The sequence below is a fragment of the Cyprinus carpio genome, chromosome B5 (assembly GCF_018340385.1).
Source record: "Cyprinus carpio isolate SPL01 chromosome B5, ASM1834038v1, whole genome shotgun sequence".
NCBI classification, from domain to species: Eukaryota; Metazoa; Chordata; class Actinopteri; order Cypriniformes; family Cyprinidae; genus Cyprinus; species Cyprinus carpio.
Genome location: NC_056601.1, coordinates 27,784,344 through 27,808,894, shown reverse-complemented (window position 1 = coordinate 27,808,894; position 24,551 = coordinate 27,784,344). Strand labels below are relative to the sequence as shown.

At 35.5% G+C, this 24,551-nt stretch overlaps 2 protein-coding genes across 6 annotated transcripts in view; one reads left to right on the top strand and one right to left on the bottom strand.

The window, feature by feature from the left end:
- Positions 1–3,297: 3,297 nt before the first annotated feature.
- On the top strand, positions 3,298–7,022 carry spaw (southpaw). The gene is made up of 3 exons (XM_019124003.2): positions 3,298–3,872; positions 5,278–6,074; positions 6,631–7,022. The coding sequence occupies exons 1-3, from the start codon at positions 3,596–3,598 to the stop codon at positions 6,781–6,783; spliced, it is 1,227 nt and encodes a 408-aa protein (XP_018979548.1). The 5' UTR covers positions 3,298–3,595; the 3' UTR covers positions 6,784–7,022.
- A 5,284-nt stretch (positions 7,023–12,306) lies between these two features.
- The window catches only part of LOC109111025 (ankyrin-1-like), a 30,594-nt gene continuing 18,349 nt past the window's right edge, over positions 12,307–24,551 (bottom strand). For 2 of the 5 annotated variants that reach the window (XM_042725131.1, XM_042725132.1), the window contains 5 exons: positions 22,652–22,991; positions 18,606–18,689; positions 17,169–17,312; positions 15,256–15,353; positions 12,307–12,915 (listed from right to left, as the gene is read on the bottom strand). In XM_042725131.1, the coding sequence (XP_042581065.1) occupies positions 15,279–15,353; positions 17,169–17,312; positions 18,606–18,689; positions 22,652–22,991 (643 nt within the window). In that variant the 3' untranslated portion in view covers positions 12,307–12,915; positions 15,256–15,278. Of the gene's footprint in view, positions 12,916–15,255; positions 15,354–15,699; positions 16,990–17,168; positions 17,313–18,605; positions 18,690–20,203; positions 21,306–22,651; positions 22,992–24,551 lie in introns of those variants that run through there. The other 3 variants (XM_019123988.2, XM_019123989.2, XM_042725133.1) reach the window with 3 other exon arrangements.

Sequence of the window (24,551 nt, the reverse complement as noted above, 5' to 3'; positions counted from 1 at the left end):
TTCAGCATCATTACTCCAGTCTTCAGTGTCACATGATCCTTCAGAAATTATTCTTATATGCTGGTTTACATATTTATTACATTTTACATATACATATAACATTATTATTATTATTATTATTATTATTATTATTATCAGTACAGTAAAGTAAATTTTTTCATGATTCTATGATGAATAGAATGATAAAATGAAATAAAAAGCTTTTGTAACATTATGAAACGGATATTTCCGGGCCTTGATTCTGATTGGTTGAGCCAAGTTCGAAGCTATTGTAAACTTTGTTTAAAATTACTCTACAGTTATACACCTTTGTTTACATTTGTGTGTTGGAACCACAACCGTTTCTGAGGAACTACATTGTTTGGCTGAAGAATAATATTTTTATTAATATCATTACACTTTATTTGCTTTTTTTATTTTGTGAAACTTTATTACGTTTATGGAATAACCGTTTTCTAAAAGCAGTATGCCCCAAGAAGCCATGGTTTACAGTGAATTTATGACAGTTAAGGGGGTTAATACTTTTATTTAGCAAGGATGCTTTAAATTGAAGTGATGATAAATACATTTATAATGTTACAAAATATTTCTATTTCAGATAAATGCTGTTCTTCTGAACTTTCTGTTCATCAGAGAAACCTGAAAAATTCTACTCAACTGTTTTCAACATAATAATAATAATAAATGTTTTTGAGCAACAAATCAGAATATTAGAATGATTTCTGAAGGATCATGTGACTGGAGTGAGTAAAGATGCTAAAAATTTAGCTTTGAATTCACAGGAATATTTTAAAAAACAGGGCCCATATTCACAAAACATTTTATCTTACCACTAAGAGTTCTCCTAAATAGCAATAAAAGTTTTTAGCTAAGAGTTTTCTCTTAAAACCTATTCACAAAGCTGATGAGACAAGCTTTTACTAGGGAATAGAGAGAAGTCTTAAGCTAAGAGAAAGGGTGGGGTTGACCTCATTGCTATGGATGATGTCAGCATGCTTACTAACTAGGCACACAGTGATTGGCTGATAGTCTCTGTCAGCGATTTATTCATGGAAATATTGTAGAGCACAATATTATGTTGCCGTATTCAAATAAAGGTTTAAAAAAAAAAAAATTAATTGCCACATTCAAATAAAGATTATAAAATGTGTCACTAATTAAACAAGTATATGTTCAGCTTATTGTCAGCCTCTTACATGTATGCTTCTCTATGTTATTTATTTGTTTTTGATATTAAGTGTATTTTAATTTAAAGTGTAGAATAATCATGGCTGATAACATAGTAAATGCAAACTTAAATAGTTAAATAGTTAATAGTACTGCACCATCCAATCATATTTTAAAAATAGAATCACCCAGAGCTCCCTGTCAAGCCCGTCCACAAGTTCTTCTCACTGCTGCTCCACTGGTTCCTGCATGCCTCTGGTGTCTGGGTCCCAGAGATCTGTGTCATGTATGCATCAGAGGTTTCAGCCATGCCCACAGAGCTCCCTTTCTCAGCTGCTTTGGGCCTAGATATTGTGAGGGCCGCTCCAGAAATCACTGTGAAATCTCCAGAAATCGCCCCAGAATATTTCTGATGCTGATGCTTCATAACCTGTTGAGGTCAGAGAGGACAGAATCAAAAGGAACCACAGAGGTTACTTAGTGCACATTTTCCGAGACACCCTGCTTCTAGAGCTTTTTGGCCTGGCCTGCATGTTCCTGCTGCTGCAAGCCCAGAACCTGCTACAGTTCTAGAGCTCTGTGTCATGGCAGCCAGTTGCAAAGCTTATCACAGGTTCCTGGCATGACAGCCTGGGTCACATAATGCTGGTGTCCCAAGCTGCTGCAGTTCCAGAGCTCCTCTCTCCCCTGGTCCCAGATGTTCCTGCTAAATCTGCTCTGGTCCAAGCTGTCAGAGCTGCATCATAGGATCCTCTCACAGCCCCATTGTTCACTGTCATAGGTATGATTCCATATTACACCCGTGTGCCACATTAAAAAGGCTTTGTGACTGTGAAAATACACAAAAATATTTTACACAAATACAAAAAAACAAAACAAAAAAAAAATATTTTGATAGGAAAACATCTGGAAACATTCTTATGCTTCAGTTCTTAAGAGAACTGAAGCATAAGAACTATATTTAAAAAAATACAAAAGGCTTTATATTGTTTTAAATATAAACAATATAAAGCCTTTTGTTTATATTTATCACTTTAAATGTTAATTTTAATAATAAACTCACCAGGTAAGTAATACCTGGTAAGTAACAACAAATAAACTATAATTACATGATTTAAAGGGGTCTAAGGGAATAAAAAAAAGGACATTCCTATCTTCCAATTGTTTTGTTTAACATTTTTATCGTAAAACAGTTTAGCTGCAGTATACCTTATATCTTACCTCGCATTCTTTCACCCATAAAACTTAATTGCACTGGAATTCTTGCCGGGTTTTGTGAACTAGAAGTTGCACCCCTACTAATTTCTACTTTTTATATTTTTAACTTTTTAAACTTTTTGTAGTCCTAAAAACACATTGATTCATGCTTTGCAGCATGAAGAATATCAGATATTAGGAACGTGCCCCCCTCAATGTCTACAGATATTGCCTTCATTTAAACAGTACACAACCATCACACAACAATATCATTCATAGTCTTTTTATTCAATAGTAAAATTTCCTTTCATATACTTAACATACTTAATTTTATTTCTGGTTTAAAAAATCACAAGGCACTTAAAATAAAGACACATCAAACAAACTGTGGCTATATATATATTAAAGCCTAATATATATAGGCTATATACAGTATATAAACAGTATATACTGTATATTCTATTATTTCAAGGTTCAGTTCTCACTATTAACTATTGACTACAACTTTTGTCTCATTAAACTACTAATTTGCTGCTTATTAATAGTAAGGCAGTTAAGTTGTGATCAGAGGATCTAAAATATGGTAGAATAAGGCATTATTATGTGCTTTAAGTACCAATAAACAGCCACTATGCTAGTAATATGCTAGTTTAAATGAGAATTGGTCCTTAAAATAAACTGTTACCATTATTTTAATATTGCAGAATACCTGATTGCCATTTAAAATATAAATAAATACATAATTTGATTTCAAAGTAGTCATGTTAAAAACATATTGCATAATAATAATAGCCTCAAAATAATAGGCTAATTCGTTTAATTTTATTTCTTATTCGTTTAGTTTTAAATTTTATTTGGCCTGTACTGAATTAGTATAACATTTTGAATTAACAAGATCGTCTAACTCTGGGTGGCCCAAAATCAAAGGATGTCCCAGGCACATTATAGAGCATGAGAGTGTCGCGCCTCGCGCAAATAAACTGTCACTGCCTCTGCCTGCACAGTTTCGAGAAGCAGTGAACTTGACAGCTCTGCTCTCCTCTGATGTGCCTCATGGATCAGAGGGATTCCGCGGAGACTACAGGATGACAGGGGTCATCAGGGGCCAGCTGCACACTTTAAAAGCACTGTCCACAGCTCGGCCACCCCGATCACTCGGACCTCAGACGAGCCAGGAGGAGGAATCGGACGCGATCGATCGGTTCACAGCTGAAAACTTCATTCATTCGCAATGGAAACCCAGCCAATCATATTGCTCGCTGTCTTGGTGGTTTCCTTGATGCACGCTGGCTGCGTGAAGATCGATAATCGCGGCGCACTCATGGGAGAACATCGTAAAGTCTTCGTAGGTTCATATTCCGACTTAAGTCTCCAGTCGTATTCAAGGTACCCGCTGTACATGATGCAGTTATACAGAGACTTAAGCGGTACGATGGCAACTACTCCAGCCAGTGTCGACAACCCAACTCTTCATCAGTCTGACTTCGTCCTAAGCCTGATTGCACAAGGTAAAACACGCGCTACAATACGCATTTTTCTTTAACCTGCCTAAATATTTTTTGTATGCAAAATGTACTCAATGATACAATGATATGTGCTTTCTTGGAAGCAGTCTTTACATTTTAGTGCATGCAAATGACACATGAAATAACTTATCATTCATCAGCACGATAGTTTGTTTTTCCATTAAATTTTTGTATGTATTTGAGAGACTCTTTTATTCACAGCGACTTAGATTGCATTCAAGGTATACTGTACATTCTATCAGTAGCTTACCATAGGCCTACCAAAGATATTGCATCCGCCTACCAGTAAATTTGTAATTTGTCAAGAATAGCCTATAGGTCAGAATACAAGCAAGCAAGTAAGATTTTGTGTTAGTAACTAGCACGTGAATATCTTAGGTTTATTTAGCCTAATAAAAGCGCATTATTTTTAAAGGGAGTAAATCTACAGCATCTGAGGTGCTTGTGGGCATTATTATCAGGTCCGTCGCTCTCGGGCTATCTGACCCTTAGATTTTACAACTCAGTAGTGTCACAATGCTTATTCAACTTTAAAGAGCTGGCTGTTTTATGTACACGGGTGTGTGTATTAGCCCTTCAGACGTCTATTTGAACGCGAGGTTCAATACACATCGCTTGTCAAGCAGCTCGTCCTTCCTGTCAGTGTGTTGACATTTGGCCGCGCGGACAGAAACTGTTGTTGCGGTACTGAATCAAACTCGTGAAGCCTGAATTTAAATTATGCATTTTTTTTTAAAGTAGCCTAATGGGAAGTGTAAAAGTAAAACTTTATTAGCCTACATTAATTGACAAAAGTTAAGTTATGCTTAATACAAAAGGTGTCACAATTCAAAAGAAGTTAGACATTCTACATTTAGGCTTCATTTAGGCTCTTTATGAAAATATAATTTATTATGCTATATTATTTAGCCTATTTTACATTTTGTCAATGATTTAGGGGACGTTCATCCATGACGCATTCTTATTAGCCTAGCCTAAGTTAAAATATTTTACTATTTTGCTAGAAGTAAGTCGAAGATATTTTTTTCTTCTTTTCAGAAAATGTCACTTAATTAATATAATAGCCTGTTGTATTTTTGAATTCCTAATCTCTAGCCTGTTATTAAAAATGTGTTTCAATCTACGTTGATATTCCTTCATTCATGTGAAAATATTTTCAGTGTTCCGGGGCTTCTCGTTACGTTTTAAGAAGTTTTTTTTTTTCTTTTTTAGAAACATGTCATATAATTGTTAAAATAGTTTGGATCATTCCATTGTGCTTCGTCAACCTTTGAACGCAAGAAATCATCTGTTGTGTGAATGCTCCATTCATTTCTATGCTGCTAAGTTTATTTGACCTAATGTGTAGCTAAACAGGTGATATAGATATTTTCTGTTTATTTTCTAGACTGTCATCAAATTGGCGAGCGATGGTCCGTCACTTTCGACATGTCTTCCCTCTCAGCGAGAGACAGCATTCAACTTTCAGAGCTCCGCATCCGTCTGCCAGCGTTTTCTGCGTCCAGGCGCGTTATTGTGGACATCTTCCACTTACATACACAGCGTTGTGAGTCTGACTCTCTGTTTTGTCACCAAAAGCGACTTTTTATAGGCAGCATCAAGTCGGTGCCCGGCACTTCAACATCGTCCTGGAAAGTTTTCAATGTCACGGAGTTACTCGAGCACTGGTTGAATCAGAGGACCGAGGCACTTGAACAGATCCCGACACCTGACGCCGGAGAGGACACCGGAAGCGGGGAAGACTTACCTGAACCTGTTACAAATAGCTGGCGAACAAAAATACAGCATCCCACAGCAGAACGAGTTATGATTGTAGTTTTCTACAAAAACAATCTTTCCCACAGTGGCCAGCAGCGTGCCTCCAGCTTGATCAATACAGTGGCGCACTCCAAATATGTCGTCCTGGACCGGGCACCAGATGCAGCTCAAGCTCGTCGCCACAAAAGAAACCGGGTCGAAAGGATGCGCGCTACGGATGATAGAAACGCGACGGGAATAGTATCGCCTCTAGAGCTACAAAAAGGATCACTTTGTCGTCGAGTTGATATGTGGGTGGATTTTGATCAGATTGGATGGGATGAATGGATCGTGCACCCTAAGCGTTATAATGCTTACCGCTGCGAAGGAGAATGTCCAAGTCCGTTGGATGAGTCTTTCAACCCAACAAACCATGCTTATATGCAGGTGAGATACTTAACAGTACTTAATTCAATGTCAAAAGGAAATAAATATATTTCCTTTTGTATGCAGGTGAGATACTGGATGCTGGATAAATAAATACATAAATAAACGTTCGTTGTTTCGTAACATTCAGATAGGCCTAACATTGCCTAACATCACATGATAAAAATTATAAATGTAATGTTCTTTAGCATTCATATAAAAACTTTCTAAACATAGGCCTATTAAAACATTTTTGGTGTTAAAAGAAAATTCAGAAATAGCCCTAACGCTTTCATAACTTAAGCAAAACGTTCTTAGAACATGTTTTGTTAGCTAAGTAATGTGTAATTTTATGTTGATGGCATTAGGTATTATTTTAATAATAAAATAGAATGCATTTTTTTGTCTGCTATAGCTATAGGCCTATGCAACGTGTAATCTCTTTTCTTTCTTTCTTTTTTTTTTTTTTTTTTTTTAGTGGACCAACAAAGTCTAGAAATAAAGTCTTTAGTAGCGTTTAAATACGGGATAGTAAGTGGTACTATATGGGTGCTAAAACGTTGCTTTCTTTTTCCAGAGTTTGTTGAAGCTTTACCATCCGGAGCGCGTTACCTGTCCGTCATGTGTCCCGACGCGCCTCAGCCCGCTCTCCATGCTGTACTATGAAGGCGATGGTGTGGTCATGCGCCACCACGAGGACATGATCGTGGAGGAGTGCGGTTGCCAATGAAGTGTGTTGCTGTGTTGTCATAGAAGTCCGACGACTTTCAGTGGGTTATTCTGATAACTCTTAAACGGTTTAATAACATTCCATTCCATTATCCTGAACTAAAGTACGTGCTTTTGGAGAATTTCAAATGAGAACCACTGGAATGCTGTGTAAAATATGAGAATATTTAATATTTAAAAGAAATAAATGTAAATATTTTGTATTTGGAATTTTTAAGGAGTGTATATTTTTACTTATTGTACATAGGCTATGCATATATTTCATTTAAATAAATGTGATATATATTGTGATAAAATGTGATGTAAAATGTTTTTTTATTTTCTTATCAGCAGGCTTGGTAAAGTTTTATATAAATCATACAAAAAACGAATAAAGCAAAAAAAAATATTTCTTATTTTATTTTGTTGACTTTGTTCTTTGTAGTTTGTATAATCAGCATTTTTAATATATCCCTATATTATATCCAGGGAGATATATTTGGGGAAATGTAGCATTACATCACTTGCTCGCCAATGGATCCTCTGCAGTGAATGGGTGCCGTCAGAATGAGAGTCCAAACAGCTGATAAAAACTCAATAATCCACAAGTAATCCATACCACTCCAGTCCATAAATTAACGTCTTATGAAACGAAAAGCTGTCTTTATAAGAAACATATCCATCAAGATATTTTTAACTAGCTTTTGCTTCCAGCTAAAATATAAATCCTCTATCCATAACATTGCTTTCTCCAATGGAAAAAGTAATTTAATCTGAATCAGGAAAGAAATATACACAGATATAGACACGTGAGATGACAACTTGGACTTTTTCACTGGAGCAAGTGTTATTATGGATTATGGACTGGTATTTTGACCAGAAGTGAGAGTTTATTGTTAATATAATGATGGATTTGTCAGCCTACAGATCCACTCCACCAGAATGGGAGCTGTGAGAATGTGTACTAAATGGTGCCAAGAAGGAAAAGTATTTGAAGGGCGGGTGTTATGTAGAGGTGTCGGGATCATCACATTGTATTTAGATGTAATTATTAGAGTTGGGTGGTCTGTGTCTGTGAGGTTGGTGTGCAATAAAGCTGCCGTATTCTAACGGCACCCATAAAGCTGCCTCATTCTAAGGGCACCCATTCACTGCAGAGTATCCACTGGTAAGCAATTAATGCAATGCTACATTTCCTCAAATCTGTTCACATGAAGAAACAAACTCATCTACATCTTAGATGGCCTGAGGATGAGTAAAATTTAAGAATTTTTTTATTTTTGGGTGAACTATTCTTTTAATGCAAAATATTGCAACTTCAAGAGAACAGTAAGTAAAAAAAAAGGGTGACCACAAAAATAAGTGAGTTTTTATTTCTTTATTAATTCTGTAAATGTATTTTCAGCTGGTGTACAGGGTTGAATATTTCTATATATTTATATAGACATTTAAAATCTTGTCTGATTCAAAGACCTATAGTAGCAATAAAAATAAATACATAAATAAAATGAAAGAAACTTTAAAGAAGCACAATGCTTCTATATTCCCACAGGCACCCCCCTGAAGTCTTGTTTTCTAAGACGCTATAAGTACATCCATGATATTAAAGTATTCCCAAGTTCCCAAATAGCAGATCATAAATTCCCATTTGCAAGTGCAAAGCATTCTAATTAAATATAATTATATATACGTATTAAAAGATGTATTAAAAACATCTTTTCTGTGCAAGTGTGCATTTTGCATTCCTTTCTGATAAGTAATATGCTATTGCGTTTATATTGATTTCAAATCATTCTGTAGTAAATAGGAGTATAAATATTCTGTCATTTTGCAACAGTTCACATTTTTGCAAGAGGTTGGTTTAAGCTATTTCTTAGACATCAAACAATTGCAACTACTTTGCTGCCATACTGGAATGGACCGGCCCAAATACTTTACGCAGCCACTGTGATCTGTGCGGTTCAACTTTTGCTCAGGGAGGGACTCGAGGGAGGACCCATCTCATGCCAGCAGAGTGGCTGCATTTATTTTTCCCTAGAAATTCAACCTTAAGTGCTGGAAACCTCAAACCACAGAAATGAAAAATACCTGAAACTTGAAAAAACAAACAAAAAAACAGACAAAAAAAAAAAAAAAAAACACACACACAAACACACACACACACAAAAAATAAAAAAAACAAAAGCACATGAAGGATATGAATAAAGAGCTTGTTGAATTTTATATCCAAGCTTAATAAAAATCTTTTAATATTGCATCTGTAAAATTGATGATTAAAAAACAATAATATAATATAAAATAATACATTTTAATGGAAGACATGCATTTATTGTTTATGTATTTATTATTAATGTGCATCCTTATTTTAAATGATTTAATGAACAACATTAAAAATGTTAAAAGTGATGCTTGAAAACGTAGATTTAGTGTTGTTCATGTGATTTGAATGGGGTGCACAATAACCTCAGACAATGCAGATTTAAATAACAATGCTACGGTATAACATAAAATGCTACAATAAATGGCCTATATTTGGTATTATGCTCTTATATCAGAATCTGAATTTTATTCCCATATGAGATGCTTGATTTGAGGTTTTTAAGATTATTTTGTCATCCTTTAAATTCACTGGATACTTTCAGGTTGAAGTCTGTATTTTGGATAGTATAGTGTCAGTAGAGATGCCAGCCAGTGCTGCAGTGATCACTGTTTGCATAATATAATATAATGACGAGAGGTGCATACAACTACAGCTCTACAACTGGACTGGCTGTTGTTTCTAAAAACCACCGGAAGAAAGATATGAGTGGTTGAAATGCTGGAAAAGAATAACCTAAGCGCAGATTCAGATAATCCACATTATATATACTTTGTGCATGTGTGTGTGTGCAAGTCAGCTCTGTTCTGTTGTGGGACAGTGAACAGTCTGATCACAGTGCTCAGTGGCTACGTGTCTTCATCAAGTTTAAGAGAGGCAAAGAATGTGTCTGGAGTGTTTACACCTTTTTGTCAAGCATGTGTGGAGTGCCTAAAAATGATTACACATCTAATCATATCAGTGAAAATGTCTGGCATCAAAAATGAGAACCAATACAGATTGTTTTTTTTCCCCTTAAAAACAATATATAGTGCACACCATGAGTATTAGCATCATCTGTATTAAAAAACAAACAAACAAACAAAAAACATACTGTTAACAAATGCTGTCTGTTATGCTGAAAAGATGAGAAAAAAATCTAACCTTTCAGTAAAGTTAAAATATTACTGTTATTATTATTATTAGTAGAAGTAGTAAAAAATATTTAGCCAATATGTTTAGCAAATTTCACAAACCAAGCAATCTAATTGCCAAGTTATCTAGAACATTAGGAGCTCATGAGTTATATAGGCTAAAGATAAGGCAAACACATTAAAATATTAGCCTTATTTAGTATGGGGAGCAAAAACAAAAACTTAAAAGGTTTTTAGAGGTGACACAAAGGCAATATGTGGGCCCCGGGAAACATGACAGATGCACTTGGTCACTAATTCAGATTCCACTGCAAATCTGTAGAGTAAAGTCTAAAGTATACTTCAGTTGTCTATGTGTGTACAGTATGCTTATGCTGTTGACAATATATATACATAAAAGATTAAGTTACAAATGGATATGGAACATAAGGGATTTAATATTATGTAAGAGAATAGAAAGGACTAAGGATCCTGAGGAAGACTCTCAAAACTGGACATACTGGCCTCAGAAAAGAGAAAACTGAATAGAAATTACTGGAAGGGTGATAACTGCAGGGATGGCAATAATTCTGACATGTCTAGGAAAAACAATGTTGATTTTTGGGCTCCCAAAGTTAGTGAGTTTAATGCCATTCAATTTGAATATATAGAACTGGTTTCATTCTCCTCTAATGTCTTCTAGACAAGTGTAACATGTAGGCCTGTTTTTAGTAATGTGAAGTTATCAATAAAACATCTGGTAACATTTTACAGCAAGCTCCTATTAGTTAACGTTAATAACACATTAACTGACACTGAATAATTTGTTACAGTATTCATCTTTAATAACATTAATAAAAATCCTATTCATTGTGAACTCAAATCTGTTTAATATTATAGAAAGATACAACTTTGATTTTAATAAAGTATTAGTTAATTGAAATTAACATAGATTAATAAATGCTTTAGAAGTAGGTTTCATTAGTTTATGTTAACTAATTATTATTAACAAATGGAATATTATTGTAAAGTGTTCCCAAAAATCTTTGCAGTATAACTTTTTAGGTTTTAATTAATTAATAATGGATATGCTGAATTATTACATACAAAAAAAAAAAGAAGTTTAATTGTGAATAATAATTTTAATGCTTTATCTACATTTTTACGACTAATTTTACTTCAATGAAAGGTTAGGGATATGATGGATTTTTACATACAAATTGAATAATGCAAATGTTAAATACCGCGTATAAGCCCTCTGTATACACAGAGGTTTATATAGAACGAAACAACAAATCTTGCTGCAGTGCTGCAACGTGTATAACGCGAAAAACGCCAATTTTGAAAAAAACGAATTACCGACCGCCAAAACAAGCTGCTGACTCCTTTTCAAAGTTCGATAATCAGGTTAACAAAAGCGATATGCCCTGTTTTTTCTTCCCTTTTTTCTCAAACAAGACAAAACGCCAATCCTGTTTTTTCTCCCCCCTACAGTTATTTCGACCAATCACCGCGCACCATTCCATGACGCAAATCTGTCATGGGCGGCACCCTGTCGTAACGCCGGTATACACTCGCCTCAGACTTTTAATGTTTTTATATAGGCTACTAAATAACTTTGATCTTATTGAGCAGCCAGTGGCGTCCTCTGTGGGAAAAGAGCGGAAGCCGTCAAAAGACAACCACGAAAGGGCAAGTCAGAAAGAGAGTCAGAAACTCAGCGGTGGCAAAATACCGGCGATTGCTTGTTCTCACAGTGAATCAAAAACTTTTGACATGCCGACAAACTGACAGCTGACGATCTTGTAAAAACTTCGACACTCTCTACTGTATTTATTGGTTATGTCTTTGCTCAATTTCATACAAAAGTTAGTTTTTGTTGATGAAATGGATTTGTAGCATTTTGGGGAAAAAGGTTATGGATAATTGCATTTTGGAGAAAAAAAAAATGTCCTTTGTTTAATAAATGTTTATGATTTTTTTTTTTATGTTATTACAAACTCAATGATATATTACAGTTTGAAACAGAAAATAACAGTTTTCATGAAAACAGTCTTTTTGGGAAGAAAATGCCTTTTTTCTCAATTTAACAATTTTGGATTATAAGCGTTTTGGAACCAAAACTCTCAAAAATCTTGCTGCAGTGCTGCAAACGTGTACATATAGAGCCACACAGTGATTTTAAAATATGTCCAAAGTACTGTATCCCACTGAAAACATTTTATATGTACAGATTGTACAGGACTTCAAAGCTCATTTGCTACACAATTATACTTTTGCAATACACAAGACACGTACTATTGGACTGAACAAGAATTCAGGAGCAAGTATTGAGACAGCAGCATAATCATCGCATAGGTTGTTGTCTTTTTTTTTTTTTTTTTTTTTGGCTGTGGAAAAGAACACACGCACACGGAGAGTACATTCACATCATATCTGAGTGCATATTATGTATAATACCAGTACAAGAGGGTCAAACTCCTCCTTGTGGGCAACCTTTTTGGTAGTAGTATGTTCTGGACCCGCTTGGAAGACTAAAACTAGCTTTCATGTCCCATGTGCCCCCATACCACGATGTTAAGTGTATGCATCCAGTTGGCAAAAGTCCTTCCCCATACCATTTTACAGCCCTTGCGGTACGATAGCATTTTCTTACCTCAAAATTGCTTGCAGTCAGTGCTGTATGTAAAGGCAGGCCATGCGACAGCACTTTCACATGCTGATATTGAGATTACAGGAAGCACTTCTCAAATGCTTGCTTTTTTTCATTGTTTGGTTTCATTTTATAGGAAATCATGCCTCTAGCCACTAGTGTTTGTTTTGCTTGTTACAAAAAGTCAGAAAATCTCTTTTCGTAGATCACCCGTGCTCTAATTCAGTTTTCTTCTTTATTTGACGCCCATCATGTGTCAGTGAAGGATGGTTTGGGTGTAGATGTCAAGTCCTAGGTTGGAAAAATAGAAAGGAAGGTTACAATACATCTGCGATCTTACAAGAATCATGACATTCAGACCAAAATAGCAGGTTGACATGGTCTATGTTTTGCAGCATGGTAGCTGGTCCAAGTTGGTCTACCAGCTTTTACCAGCTTGATTTACCAGGTCAAGACCAGATCTACTATAGCTGGTAGTTCAACCAGATAGTTGCCGTTAATGACCTTCCTGTTTACCTTCATATAAGAAAAAATACAGCATGCTTTTAAACAGGTCTGAATGACACCAAATACCAGTTAACAAAACTTGAAGAAATGTGTACAGGATCTTTAGAAAATCTACAATAGGATAAAATATCTCAGCAGAACATCAAAATTATTCTTTAGAAACTTAGGAAAAATGTTTGTTTTCTGTACTGTTATTCTTCTTAAGGTTCTTTATTGGTATCAGTGGTTCCATGAACATCCATGGCAGGTCCGTAGTAGAAAAAGGTTCTTTAGATGATTAAAATATTCTTCACTATGAAAGAAACTAGTTCTTTTAACAACTGTTCACTGAAAGGTTTTTTGAGGAACCAGAAATTTTTTAATGGCATTGCTGTGAAAACCCATTTTGGAACACTTATTTTCAAGATTGTAGTAAGACATTATTCCAAAACCAGTATGATTTTCATAAACATTACACAACATCAAACAAGAATCCAAATTTCTGTAATTTCAATTTTAGTGTGATTCATAGAGGATTCTTATTCGATCCCATTAGGATTCCAAATCATGAGAGGACGGGAATAGGATCCTGTATACATTCCTTTATATATTTTTTTGACCATAGGTAAAATACATAATCAAGAGTTATTTTGTAGCTAAAAGGGAGGGAGGGCAGACAAATGCTAACTGGACACTTTCATATATTAGTTGGAAATGGATAAGATGTCAGAGGAGTTTAGGAATTAATGCAGTGAGGTGATACATGGGTTTTTAATAGAGTTCAACACTCAATAGCATAACTGAGAGCACACATTATACAACATTAGTAGATGTAACTATGTTTGAATAGTTCACTTTTATTTTAAAATTTAGCTTTTACTATAGTCTTGCTCCATCAGCTGATTTATAGACCCCCATTGCTTTCATTGTCCAATAAACTATCAGAGACACTGTTTAATTCAAACACACTTACTAGCTGTAATTAAAAAAGTTATCAGTGTATTTCTGGAACACAACGTCTTCTATTATTTGACTCATTATATTTTTTGTAAGTTGTTTTTTATTTTTTAAATTTTGATGTGTTGTTTTATATTATGTTTGGTTTTTATATATTTTGTTTAGTTTTATATGTTTTCTAAATTCAAACAACCTTAAACTAAAATACCTGGTTCATTCTCAGGAACAGTGCATTATGTCCCCATGACTTACTATTGATATTATTAACAAGACAGAATGTAGTCAAATAATTTATTAAAATTGTTTCAAATATTCTTTTATATCAGTGCATTAGTCAATTTATTAGTCAAATTCATCAAACCTTGCAATCTACCAAAATTCTTCATTCAATGAAATTATAATATTTTATATAAATAATTATAATGACTTATACTAAAATAATTTATATAGTTGTCTAAAGTATATCTTTATCTGTTTAGAAGTTTATGGATTCCATATTTTCAACTATTCAAATTCAAAAGTTTTTTTAATTCAGAAAATATGCATTAATTTGATTAAGAGTGACATTTATAATGTTACAAAATAATTATTTTCAAATAATTGCTGTAAAAAAAATGCATCATAGCTTCCAAAAAAAAAAATGAACTGTTTTCAACATTGATAATAATGTTTCTTAAGCAGCAAATCAGCATATTAGAATGATTTCTTAAGCATCACGTGACACTGAAAACCGGAGTGATGATACTGAAAATTCAGCTTTAACATCACAGGAATAAATTACATTTTAAAATATATTCAAATAGAAAATAAATTCCATTTAATATTTTAAATTTCACAAGATTACTGTTTTAATGTGTTTATCAATCAAATGCAGCTTTGGTGAGCTTAAGTTTAATGTTTCAAAGACATTGAAACATCTTAAAACCCACAAACATTTGAACAGTAGTGTAGTACTTTAGGATTAGACTTCGTAATGATAAATAACTGTTGCTACTTAGGAAGGCTCAAACTGCATATTCAGGATTAAGAGTAATAGTTTAAGAATCTTACACTGAGAAACCCATATTTGTTGATGACTAATAGTGTCTACTTAAGGCCTGAGCTGGAAAAATATGATTTCTTGAAATCTGATTGAATCCCGTTGGTTAGCAGGATTACATTAGCACAAAGTGCAGCAATGTCCTGTACCTGCAGGGAGGAGTGAGTCAGACTCACTGCTTTACTCTCCGCAGACTCACACATTTGACTATTTGAGCACCTCCCCTCTTCACATTCACAACATCCGGCTACGACGGAGAGCAGGTGGGGCGGGAGAGGAGAGGAGCAGCGGAGAGCAGCATCCAGGGGAGGACAGAGAAGTGAAGGGACGGGAGTGTGAATGAGTAGAAACAAGGAGTAACGGAACAGATGGTGAGGGCAAAGTGAAACAATTAGGTGATGTGTTAATGGAAAAGAGATCAAGTTCAATAAGCAGATCGTGCAATAACACACAAAACAAGAAGATAGCATGGAGAAGGTGATGGAAGAGAGACACGGTTCAGGGGAAAATAAATAGGAGAGAATAAAAAGAACAGGAGAGAGAGAGAAAAGCAAATAGCATCAGAAAATGCCAACACAGAAGGACGGGCACAGTCTGGGCAAAGAGATGTTTAATTCAAGTTGAGCGTATACAGCGAAACGTGACATCAACCATAGAGAAATGAATGATAATGAACATCAAATGAGTTTATCAATGAGGGTTAACTGGGACGCCCATAAAGAGGAATCACAAATGAACCAACCTGGTGATGTAATTTCCTCTACAAGATCTACAACACACAATATATACAGTGCATAGTGCTTACTACACTGTAAAAAGTGGTAACTTGCAATAATTACTGCTTTAAAATGTACATACGTTGCTTTAGTGATGTTACAGAATATATCTGACTTGAATAAAACTGGCTATTTTAGATGTTACCACATTTAGGTTACCATTTTTTCCAGTGTATTTTAAAAATAGTATGTGTAACAGTATGCAGTATGCTTTACACAGTAATATGCAACACAGGTAAAAATAAATGAATTCTGCAAATGTCTCATCATTTGTCAGTCAGATTAAATAATGAGTAAAGAAAAACATGTTAAATATGGGTTGATGGTTTTTGGAAATGGATACTTCTGTATACTGCAAATGAGGGAAGATGTAATAGGTCAGTATTCCAAGCACATAGATGTTTGCATAATGTGCACAGTACATACTGCAGAAAAAGTAGTATGAGTAGAGTAGCATGGTAGAATATAGCATATTATATTTAGTCCAATTAAATGATACCACATTAGGCCAGTGAAATGCAACGTTTAATGTTATTTTTTCTCCAAATAACACTGAGCATCATTAATCCTGGTTCTGACTGATTCCTCTTTTTTTGGAACGGAAATAAATTCAGGAAATGAAAAAAGTGCCCAAAAGAAAGAATAATGATGCACTGGGGTGAAATTAAGCACTATAATCCAATGATATGATTATCAATTCTTCATAACCAATTCAGATCTGACTGGAGTGACCTAAAGTGATACTAAGCCATCACTTTTTTAATTTTATTTTTATATTAATAATATAAAGGACAATTATAATGAAGTCTAAAAATTCTAATATTAAGGACAATTTTATTAATGTGTCTAAAGTTTAAACTAAAGTGTATCTACTGTATACAGGCTTACTAGTTTCTCACATCATCCAGAGCATATTTTGTCCTCCCAACACTTTCAGGACCTTGGAACATACTATTTTTTTCCATTCAAATGTGCTTTTCCTCAATAAGCTGAAGAACTCTTGTTGCATTTCTTAAAGGTAAAATGTTTCCTTTAAAGGATTCATAGAGCATTCTTGCAGATACATTATCTTCATGCTGCATTTATAGGCTGCATCTTCTATAAGATCTACAATGCAAAAAAAAAAAAAAAAAAAAGAAAGAAAGAAAGAAAGAAAAGAAAGAAAAAATGAGAAGAAAAGAGAGACAAAACTTTGGTGTTTCCCGGTTTAAGCCTTCAAGCATCTAGCAGTTTGCTTATTCTCCTTTAAACCACACTCTGTCAGCCCAGCGAACTCAAAAGCCCACCTTGCTGTCACGGCCCAAGACGGCATAGCTCATGAACTGTTCTCCATCAGCATCTGCCTCACTGATATCCTGCGGCAGCCCTTCAATGATGAGCTCCTGACCCCCTTCCTCCCCTTTTCCTCTCCGGACCACCTTCCTCACAATCTACGTCACGGATGGGTGAGATCATTGAGAATTGGTGGATGAGCAGAAGGTGCATGAAAAGCAATGAAGGAGAGGAAATGAAGAGACGGCAAACAGTGTAAGAAACATGCAAAAGTAATGTCTTAGGATGTTTGACAGAAAGGAAACATGTACTTTAAAGTTGCACTTAAAGAAAAATTGCTCAAACCATCAACTCTGGATATGCTGAACGTTTCAAGAGCATCTCAACATAATAGTGCATATCCTTGTCAATTATCATGAAATTACTCTGTTTAATCTTTACGTCATGTTGACTTTATGAACCGTTTCAAAATTTAGTGAGCTGCCTTGCTGTCTACTATCTTCACAGACACAATCCTAACCCCATATTTGACACATTTAGGTTGCTTTACATAGACATTATCTCTTTCACTCAACATACACACACACACACACACACACATACAAACACAAACACACACACACACACACACACAAACACACAAACACACACACACACACACGCACACACACACACACACACACACACACACACACATATATATATGCCCAATCTTTCTTATAGGAAAATACATAGTAGACACAATTACTGGGCATAATAAGAAATTTAACTTTTTTTATTTGTAAAGTTCACTCCTCAAAGAAATATAAGAACATAGACCCCTTTCTCTTTTTTAGGGTTCTTAGAAGCAGAAGTCATCATTGTTGGGTAAGAAGTTTACATGGAAACGGTGAATGGAAATGGCTACTAACTACTCAAAGAAATATTAGCTAAATATAAATGATTGTTAATGTTGTGTGAGGTGAGAAAGATGTCACATTTACAGTCACTCCTTCAGCGGTTGTATTAGAAACAGTGAAGAAGAAGCATCCTTAACCAGTTTTCTGAAATTTAAAGGGCCTGTACTGTATGTCGAATTAAAAACTCAGCAATTTATTTGCTCATTATTGGACTTGTATACTTTTTGTCAATTACTAGTTTCTCTCTGTGCCATCCTGGGTGGACTTCTTTCACATTTTTACATTTGTCATAATGTATTCTGGGATTGTCTTCTCTGAGAATGATACGTGAGATGCTTCCTTAGAATTTGGTCTAAACGAGGTAGCCTACTTTCTGGCACAGCTGCTACATCATTTGAATTGCTGTCTACCTAGGCAGCTCATAAGGCTTTGAAACAGAGCAACAAACCTAACCATTTGCACAGTTTAACAAAATGATTGTTGAGATGCATTTGAAATGGATTTCACATGCTAATGAGTGGTAAATGAAAAAAGCAGGATGAGACTGCTGACCTTTTTGGTGACGATGTTGCCATGCTCATCTGTAAATTGCTCCTCGCTCACTTGCTCTCCTGGAAGATCATCTGCCTCATCACCCTAGGTGAGATATGACAACAGCAACTTGAAAAAGTTCCAATTTGAACTTTCCTCTGATTTGACATGCTTGCAATCGTCCTGTCTATAGTCATAAATGGGGACCAGAGGTCAAAATGATACGCGTTCATGCAAAAGCTAAGACTTTGATGCAAAGGCTTATGTATCTATCATGAGTAGGATACATCTCTGTTTACCAGTGTCTCCAGCTGGTAATGTGAATTTGTGATGCAGGGTGATAGAAATATATCTTTCCTTGTTAGGTCAAATTGAGGAAACAGACACCCACTCCCAGATAATGATAATGATGTCCAATTCATGAACGAACTGATTCTTTTCAATGAACCCACTGAACAGGTTCGCAAATTGCCATGAATGATTCATTTTTGCAAAACTGATATGATTGCAGATGTTGGCGATATAAATCAATAACATTCTTCCTAAACTGTTAACATATTTTGCACCATGTTATATCTGTTTTTGTATTGTCACCACACATTAATTTTCACTTGTTTGCACACTTGAATTATCAGTAACTTAATTAGATATTATAATATATTAAAGTTTAATATTTTGACTGTATGTTTTGGTAGTAAAATTTATTTATTATTTATTTATTGCAAATTTGCTGATCAATACTTATGTGTCTTCTTCCACTAATCCTCCTCATTATAATTTCCCAAAAAATGCTAAATAAATTAACATTGTTCATCAATCAGTATTTTTTTTACTTTTAATTCTTAAGTACACATAAAATCAAGTACTTTTGTACTTTTACTAAAGTTAAATTAAAATTTTAAAGAGGTAATATTTTGTCAGGGTAACTGTACTTTTACACAAGTACTGAAATTATCAAAAGTGGCTTTGACATGAGTAATATTTTGACATATAAGAGGCTATTGCATTTTAAAAACATAACAAAAGTTTCAGACCTTTATAGACAGGTTTTAAAGGAGACAATACTCCACAAGATAAAAACACAAGAAAAACTTACAAAATTACAAGTGAACCTCAAGACACATATTTAAAAAGCATGTCATGTCCCCTTTAAAAGTGTGTCCTTCAGGAGGTCAGCAAACAGGAAAGGTTGGCAATCACTTAGATATTGTATAAAACCAACCCTAATTTATAAAACAGTTGATGTAAAAAAGCATAAGAATGTGTATGAGGAATGCAGGAATGCAACATGTGTCAATGACTAGATTCACCTCAAATTCAGAGCTGGTAACATCCAGTGGCTGTGTTAATATTCATCCTAATGTTCCATAAGAACAATCTCATATTTTACTCACACCAGACCAATTATAGTTGTTCATTGTACTACTGGTTTTACAGGCCACTGGCATTTCATGCTGGTTTGCAGGAGTGCACTCGAACGAGGTCAAATGAAACTGAAACTAACCACCCAAGTATCACTGTGGTCCCCTAGACTACAGCTGAAGTCTCTGATATTTCTCTTTTATGGCACTGTCGTTAAGAAATATCCCAGATTATATTTCAAAAACAATCGTCTGTACCTTCAGTATAACTCTGCGGCGCACAACTCTAGTGGTGACGTTTTCCTCTTCATCAGCCACACCTTCATTCTCACCCAACTCACGATCCAGATGAGTGTGAATGTAGGCCAGCACTGATCGGACAGAACTGCTAGCGATATGCAATACGTTTTGGCAGCTGATGACCATGAAGGCCAACAGCACGAAGCTGAACAGCAGCTCTGTCACCAGTGCCCACATAGTGTGGCAGTTGCTGTCTCACAAGCACTCAGAAACACACTCCAACAGCGAGATGAGGTCCAGAGATTTGGGGGAAGGATGTTATCTTCCCCTAGTTTCCGTCTTCCACTCTATCCACAGCTTTCATTTAAAGAAAGCAGGCAATTCTTAATCTGAGCCTATTCCTTCCTCTGTCATTTCCACATTCAGCTGTGTTGGGAATGTGGTTGGGTTTAGTTTCCTTTTTTGACTGCACTCCCTCTCTCTCGCCCTATCTCTCTCAACCTTCCAAAAACATCTCCCTTCTGTCTAGTGTCTGATTGCACATGTGATCTGTATGCTTTAAATACCCACAATGTGAGGACAACTCTCTTGTTGTGAACGAACAGCTGCAAACATTTAAACAACAGCATTTTCACACCAGGTGCCTCCTTTGGTTTACATGTAGTATTACACCGTTAAACTAAGCAGACATTTGCATCAACTAGTACAGACTCAATAGAACCTTTCATCAGAATGTTTTATGTTAATTATTAAAAACAAAGACCTTTATTTATTAGATGTGCGCTACTGTTGAAAAGTTTGGGGACATTAAGATTTTATTTTTATTTTTTGAAAGAAGTCTTTTATGATCGTCAAAACAGCATTTTTGATGAAAAATACTGTAAAAACAGTAATATTGTTGAAAACAGTTGTACTGGTTCATGTTTTTTGGAAACTGATTAATTTTGTCAGGATCTTTTGATGGATAGAAAGTACAAAAGAACGGCATTTATTTGAAATAGTAGTCTTTTGTAACATTATAAATGTCTTTACTGTTAATTTTAATCAAGTTAATGTGAGTGCTGAATAAAAGTATTATTCGGCAGTGACACATTAAATGAAAAAAAAAAGTTACTGACTCTAAAGTATTGAACAGTAGTGTACATTGTAAGTGCATTTCTGGCAATGGATTTTTTCATTCTATGGTATTCAGCAAATGAATACCAAATACCAAATTCAGCTGTCAGGTATTCAAATAACTTGACTTTAACTGAAATATTCCTTATAAATGTTTCACCATGTATCTTTGAGAAACCATTGTAGTTTATGACCTTACTGTCCATGCTTTTCAAATCCATATATAACGTTCCTCCCCCCACTAGCCAGTGCAGCAGGAGCAGCCCTTTGGATGACAGAAGGAGACAAGATCTATTTTTAGAAACCAATGGGTTGCGTCCTTCTAGGGGCTGGCTGTACTGTGTGTGTGTGTGTGTGTGTGTGTACACCTGGTATTCCCTATGTTATGTCCTCACAAGGATTGTAATACCAGTCATTTTTGATTTTGTATGTCCCCACAATGAAACACCAAGCTTATAAATCATACAGAAAAAAAAAAAAAAATTGTGTGAGGTGTAGGTTTAATTGTGCATACTTGAGTTTCTCAATATTTTTCAAAGCTAATTATCCATGTCCACTTATTATAAGCCACTTTGGGCTTGTTTATTAGAGTCACTTGTAATATGGTCTGTCACAGATGGCATTTTGGGCTTGCTGGTGATTGTTCTTAACGTCATTATTCATTGTTTTAATTCATTTACTTGTAATTTTTTTTTCCTTAATTTTCCCCATTTCTTCCACTAGCCCAATGATGCATACATGTGCATTGTTTTTCAAATCTAGTCACAGAATATTAAAATGACTGATGTAGGCTAGTAAATAATTCTCCTGAAGTACACTATGCAATATTTTTTAATAGTAAACAACCAAATCATACAAACAACGGCTTCACTACAAAGGTGTTATAAAGTATGATTCGGAAAGATGAAAATGTTGGTTGGAATACCACGTTATGTCATTAAAAAGTACTTTTAGGTTTGAAAATGCTTTGTTAAGAACAGATTTGCAATAAATTATGGGGAGATATCAACCTCCATGGCTCTCCCACTGGAGAAATTGTAAACATCAACTTGGATAACATCTGCCTTGATAACCATTTTCATTATAGCCTTGAGGTCATTGAATTGCTGTCAGAGTTGTATGACAGTCAGTGTCACAGAATACCAAAGAAATCGGAAAGAAGTGCAATAACCTAATCCTACCTGCGGCAGAATTGTTTGTGATTTTAAGTCAACCTCATCTTATCCATCATATCATTGCAGATCAAGGCAAAAACAAATAATCAATATGACAAAAAATGTCCATGATATCTTAAAACACAAAATAAATCAGATAAAATGAATCTGAATCAAGTTCCTTCCCAACTCTTACCTGTACTCTTAGATGCATGTCCTCCCAACCCCGAATGTTAGCTGCTCTGTGCGGGAAGCCTAGTCCTTTCTCAAAAGGTTGAGTTCCCTGATAATGCCCGTGGATGATCTCAGAATGCCCTATGTCCCGCACTGGTTCAATTAAGGCGTCCTGGGCTAGGCAAGACTGCTTAGAATCACAGTCCACTGTGGCTCGTACTGATGACATCATAGACTCCATTGCCTGTCTAGGAAGAGAGCACTGTAGAGATCCCACTCTGTTCTGGGTTTGTTCTGGGGCTGAGTGCCAACCAGGAGCCCCCTGATCCTGTAGATAAGATAGGAAGGACCCACCACTTAACCTGAGAAATGAGACAGAAAATTAGAAAAAGGAAATGACAATGTAGTTGGCAGTAATCACAATGAGTGGAAGTAATCTTACTCTGTTCCAAAGAATCACAGTCAGTCAGTGAAAAGAAGTTATTAAATAAATCACTCATATAAAGACTCCATGAAAAGGTTTGATGAATGCAGTTGTCTTCCAGTGTTGATGTACTTCCTATTGCAGGGGTGTCCAGTCCTGCTCATGGGGGGCCACTATCAGAGTTTAGCTCCAAGCTGATCCAAAACACCTACCTGGAAGTTTCTAGTAATCCTGGAGCCATTGATTAACAGGTTTAGGTGTGTATAATTAGGGTTAAAGTAAAACTATGGTAATCTAAACCTGTTTCTGGAAGGCCATTGACCTGCAGAATTTAGGTCCAACTCTAATTAAACAGCTAATCAAGGTCTTCAGACTCACTAGAACAGTGGTTTTCAATCCTGGTTCTGGAAACCCACTGCTCTGCACATTTTGTATGTCTCCGTTATTTAACACCGATTCAGATCACCAGCTCATTACGTGAAATTTCCATGAAATCAGCTGCGATTGTCAGATAAGGGAAATATACAAAATGTGCAGAGCAGTGGGTCCCCAGGACTAGGATTAATAACCACTGCACTAGAAACTTCCAGGCAAGAGTGTTGTGGCTGGTTGGAGCTAAACTCTGCAGGACAGTGGCCCTCCAGGAGCAGGATTAGACACCCCTGTCCTATTGCAATAGGAAGTTGAGGTGCAATGTTTCAGTGGGCTCAAGCTTTTCATTACATAGCCGAAAGCCTTTTGTTTAACCAAAAGCATAAAACCACACTTGATGGTTTGTACCTTAGACAAACACAATGAGTGGCATAAACATTTTCAGTCATTTCATTTGCAACCAATTTAAATTTGGAAACAGATGAGCACTACCCACCTGTAGACAAACCAAAGAACTACTTGATATTGCTAGTTAGAGGCAATTGATATAAAAGTAGTGGTCAATCCTGCTCCTGCAGGGCCAACTTCCAGCTGAGTTTAGCTCCAGCCCCAATTTAACAAACCTGAACCAGCTCATCAAGCTCTTCAGGATCACTAGAAACGTCCAGGCAGGTGTGTTAGAACTAAATTCTGCAGGAACGTTCCCTCCAGGAGCAGAATTAGACATTCCTGGTATAGACCTACTTTCAAAACTGTTTTATGGAGTTTTTGTTACTGGTATGTTGTTAAATAACAGAACAATCCATTTAGCAATCTGTACTTCTATCCCTCACAGCATGGTTTTCATTCCTGTCAAAAATTAAATATATCACTACCCTGACCAAAGTCTATTTATAATTTAGGATGAGGGGCTGTTCTCATTCTAGAGGCTGATACTTTTTATAGTGGGAGATCACAAGTCATTAATATTTTCAGCCCATTTTCCCAGAAGAGAAAGATAAAACTCTGTGGGACTATTAAATCATTGCACTGTTTGTTTGAGTATCTCGACCAGCCCGACACAATAGTAGGTCTGGGACTGAACTATCATTGCGTGGAGAGAATTTAGAAATCCTGTTTTGCAGCA

Coding starts and splice junctions, on each gene's coding strand:
- spaw (XM_019124003.2), top strand. CDS start 3,596: ATGGAAACCCAGCCAATCATATTGCTCGCTGTCTTGGTGGTTTCCTTG. Junction 3,873..5,277: donor CCTAAGCCTGATTGCACAAG/GTAAAACACGCG, acceptor TTTATTTTCTAG/ACTGTCATCAAATTGGCGAG. Junction 6,075..6,630: donor CAAACCATGCTTATATGCAG/GTGAGATACTTA, acceptor TTCTTTTTCCAG/AGTTTGTTGAAGCTTTACCA.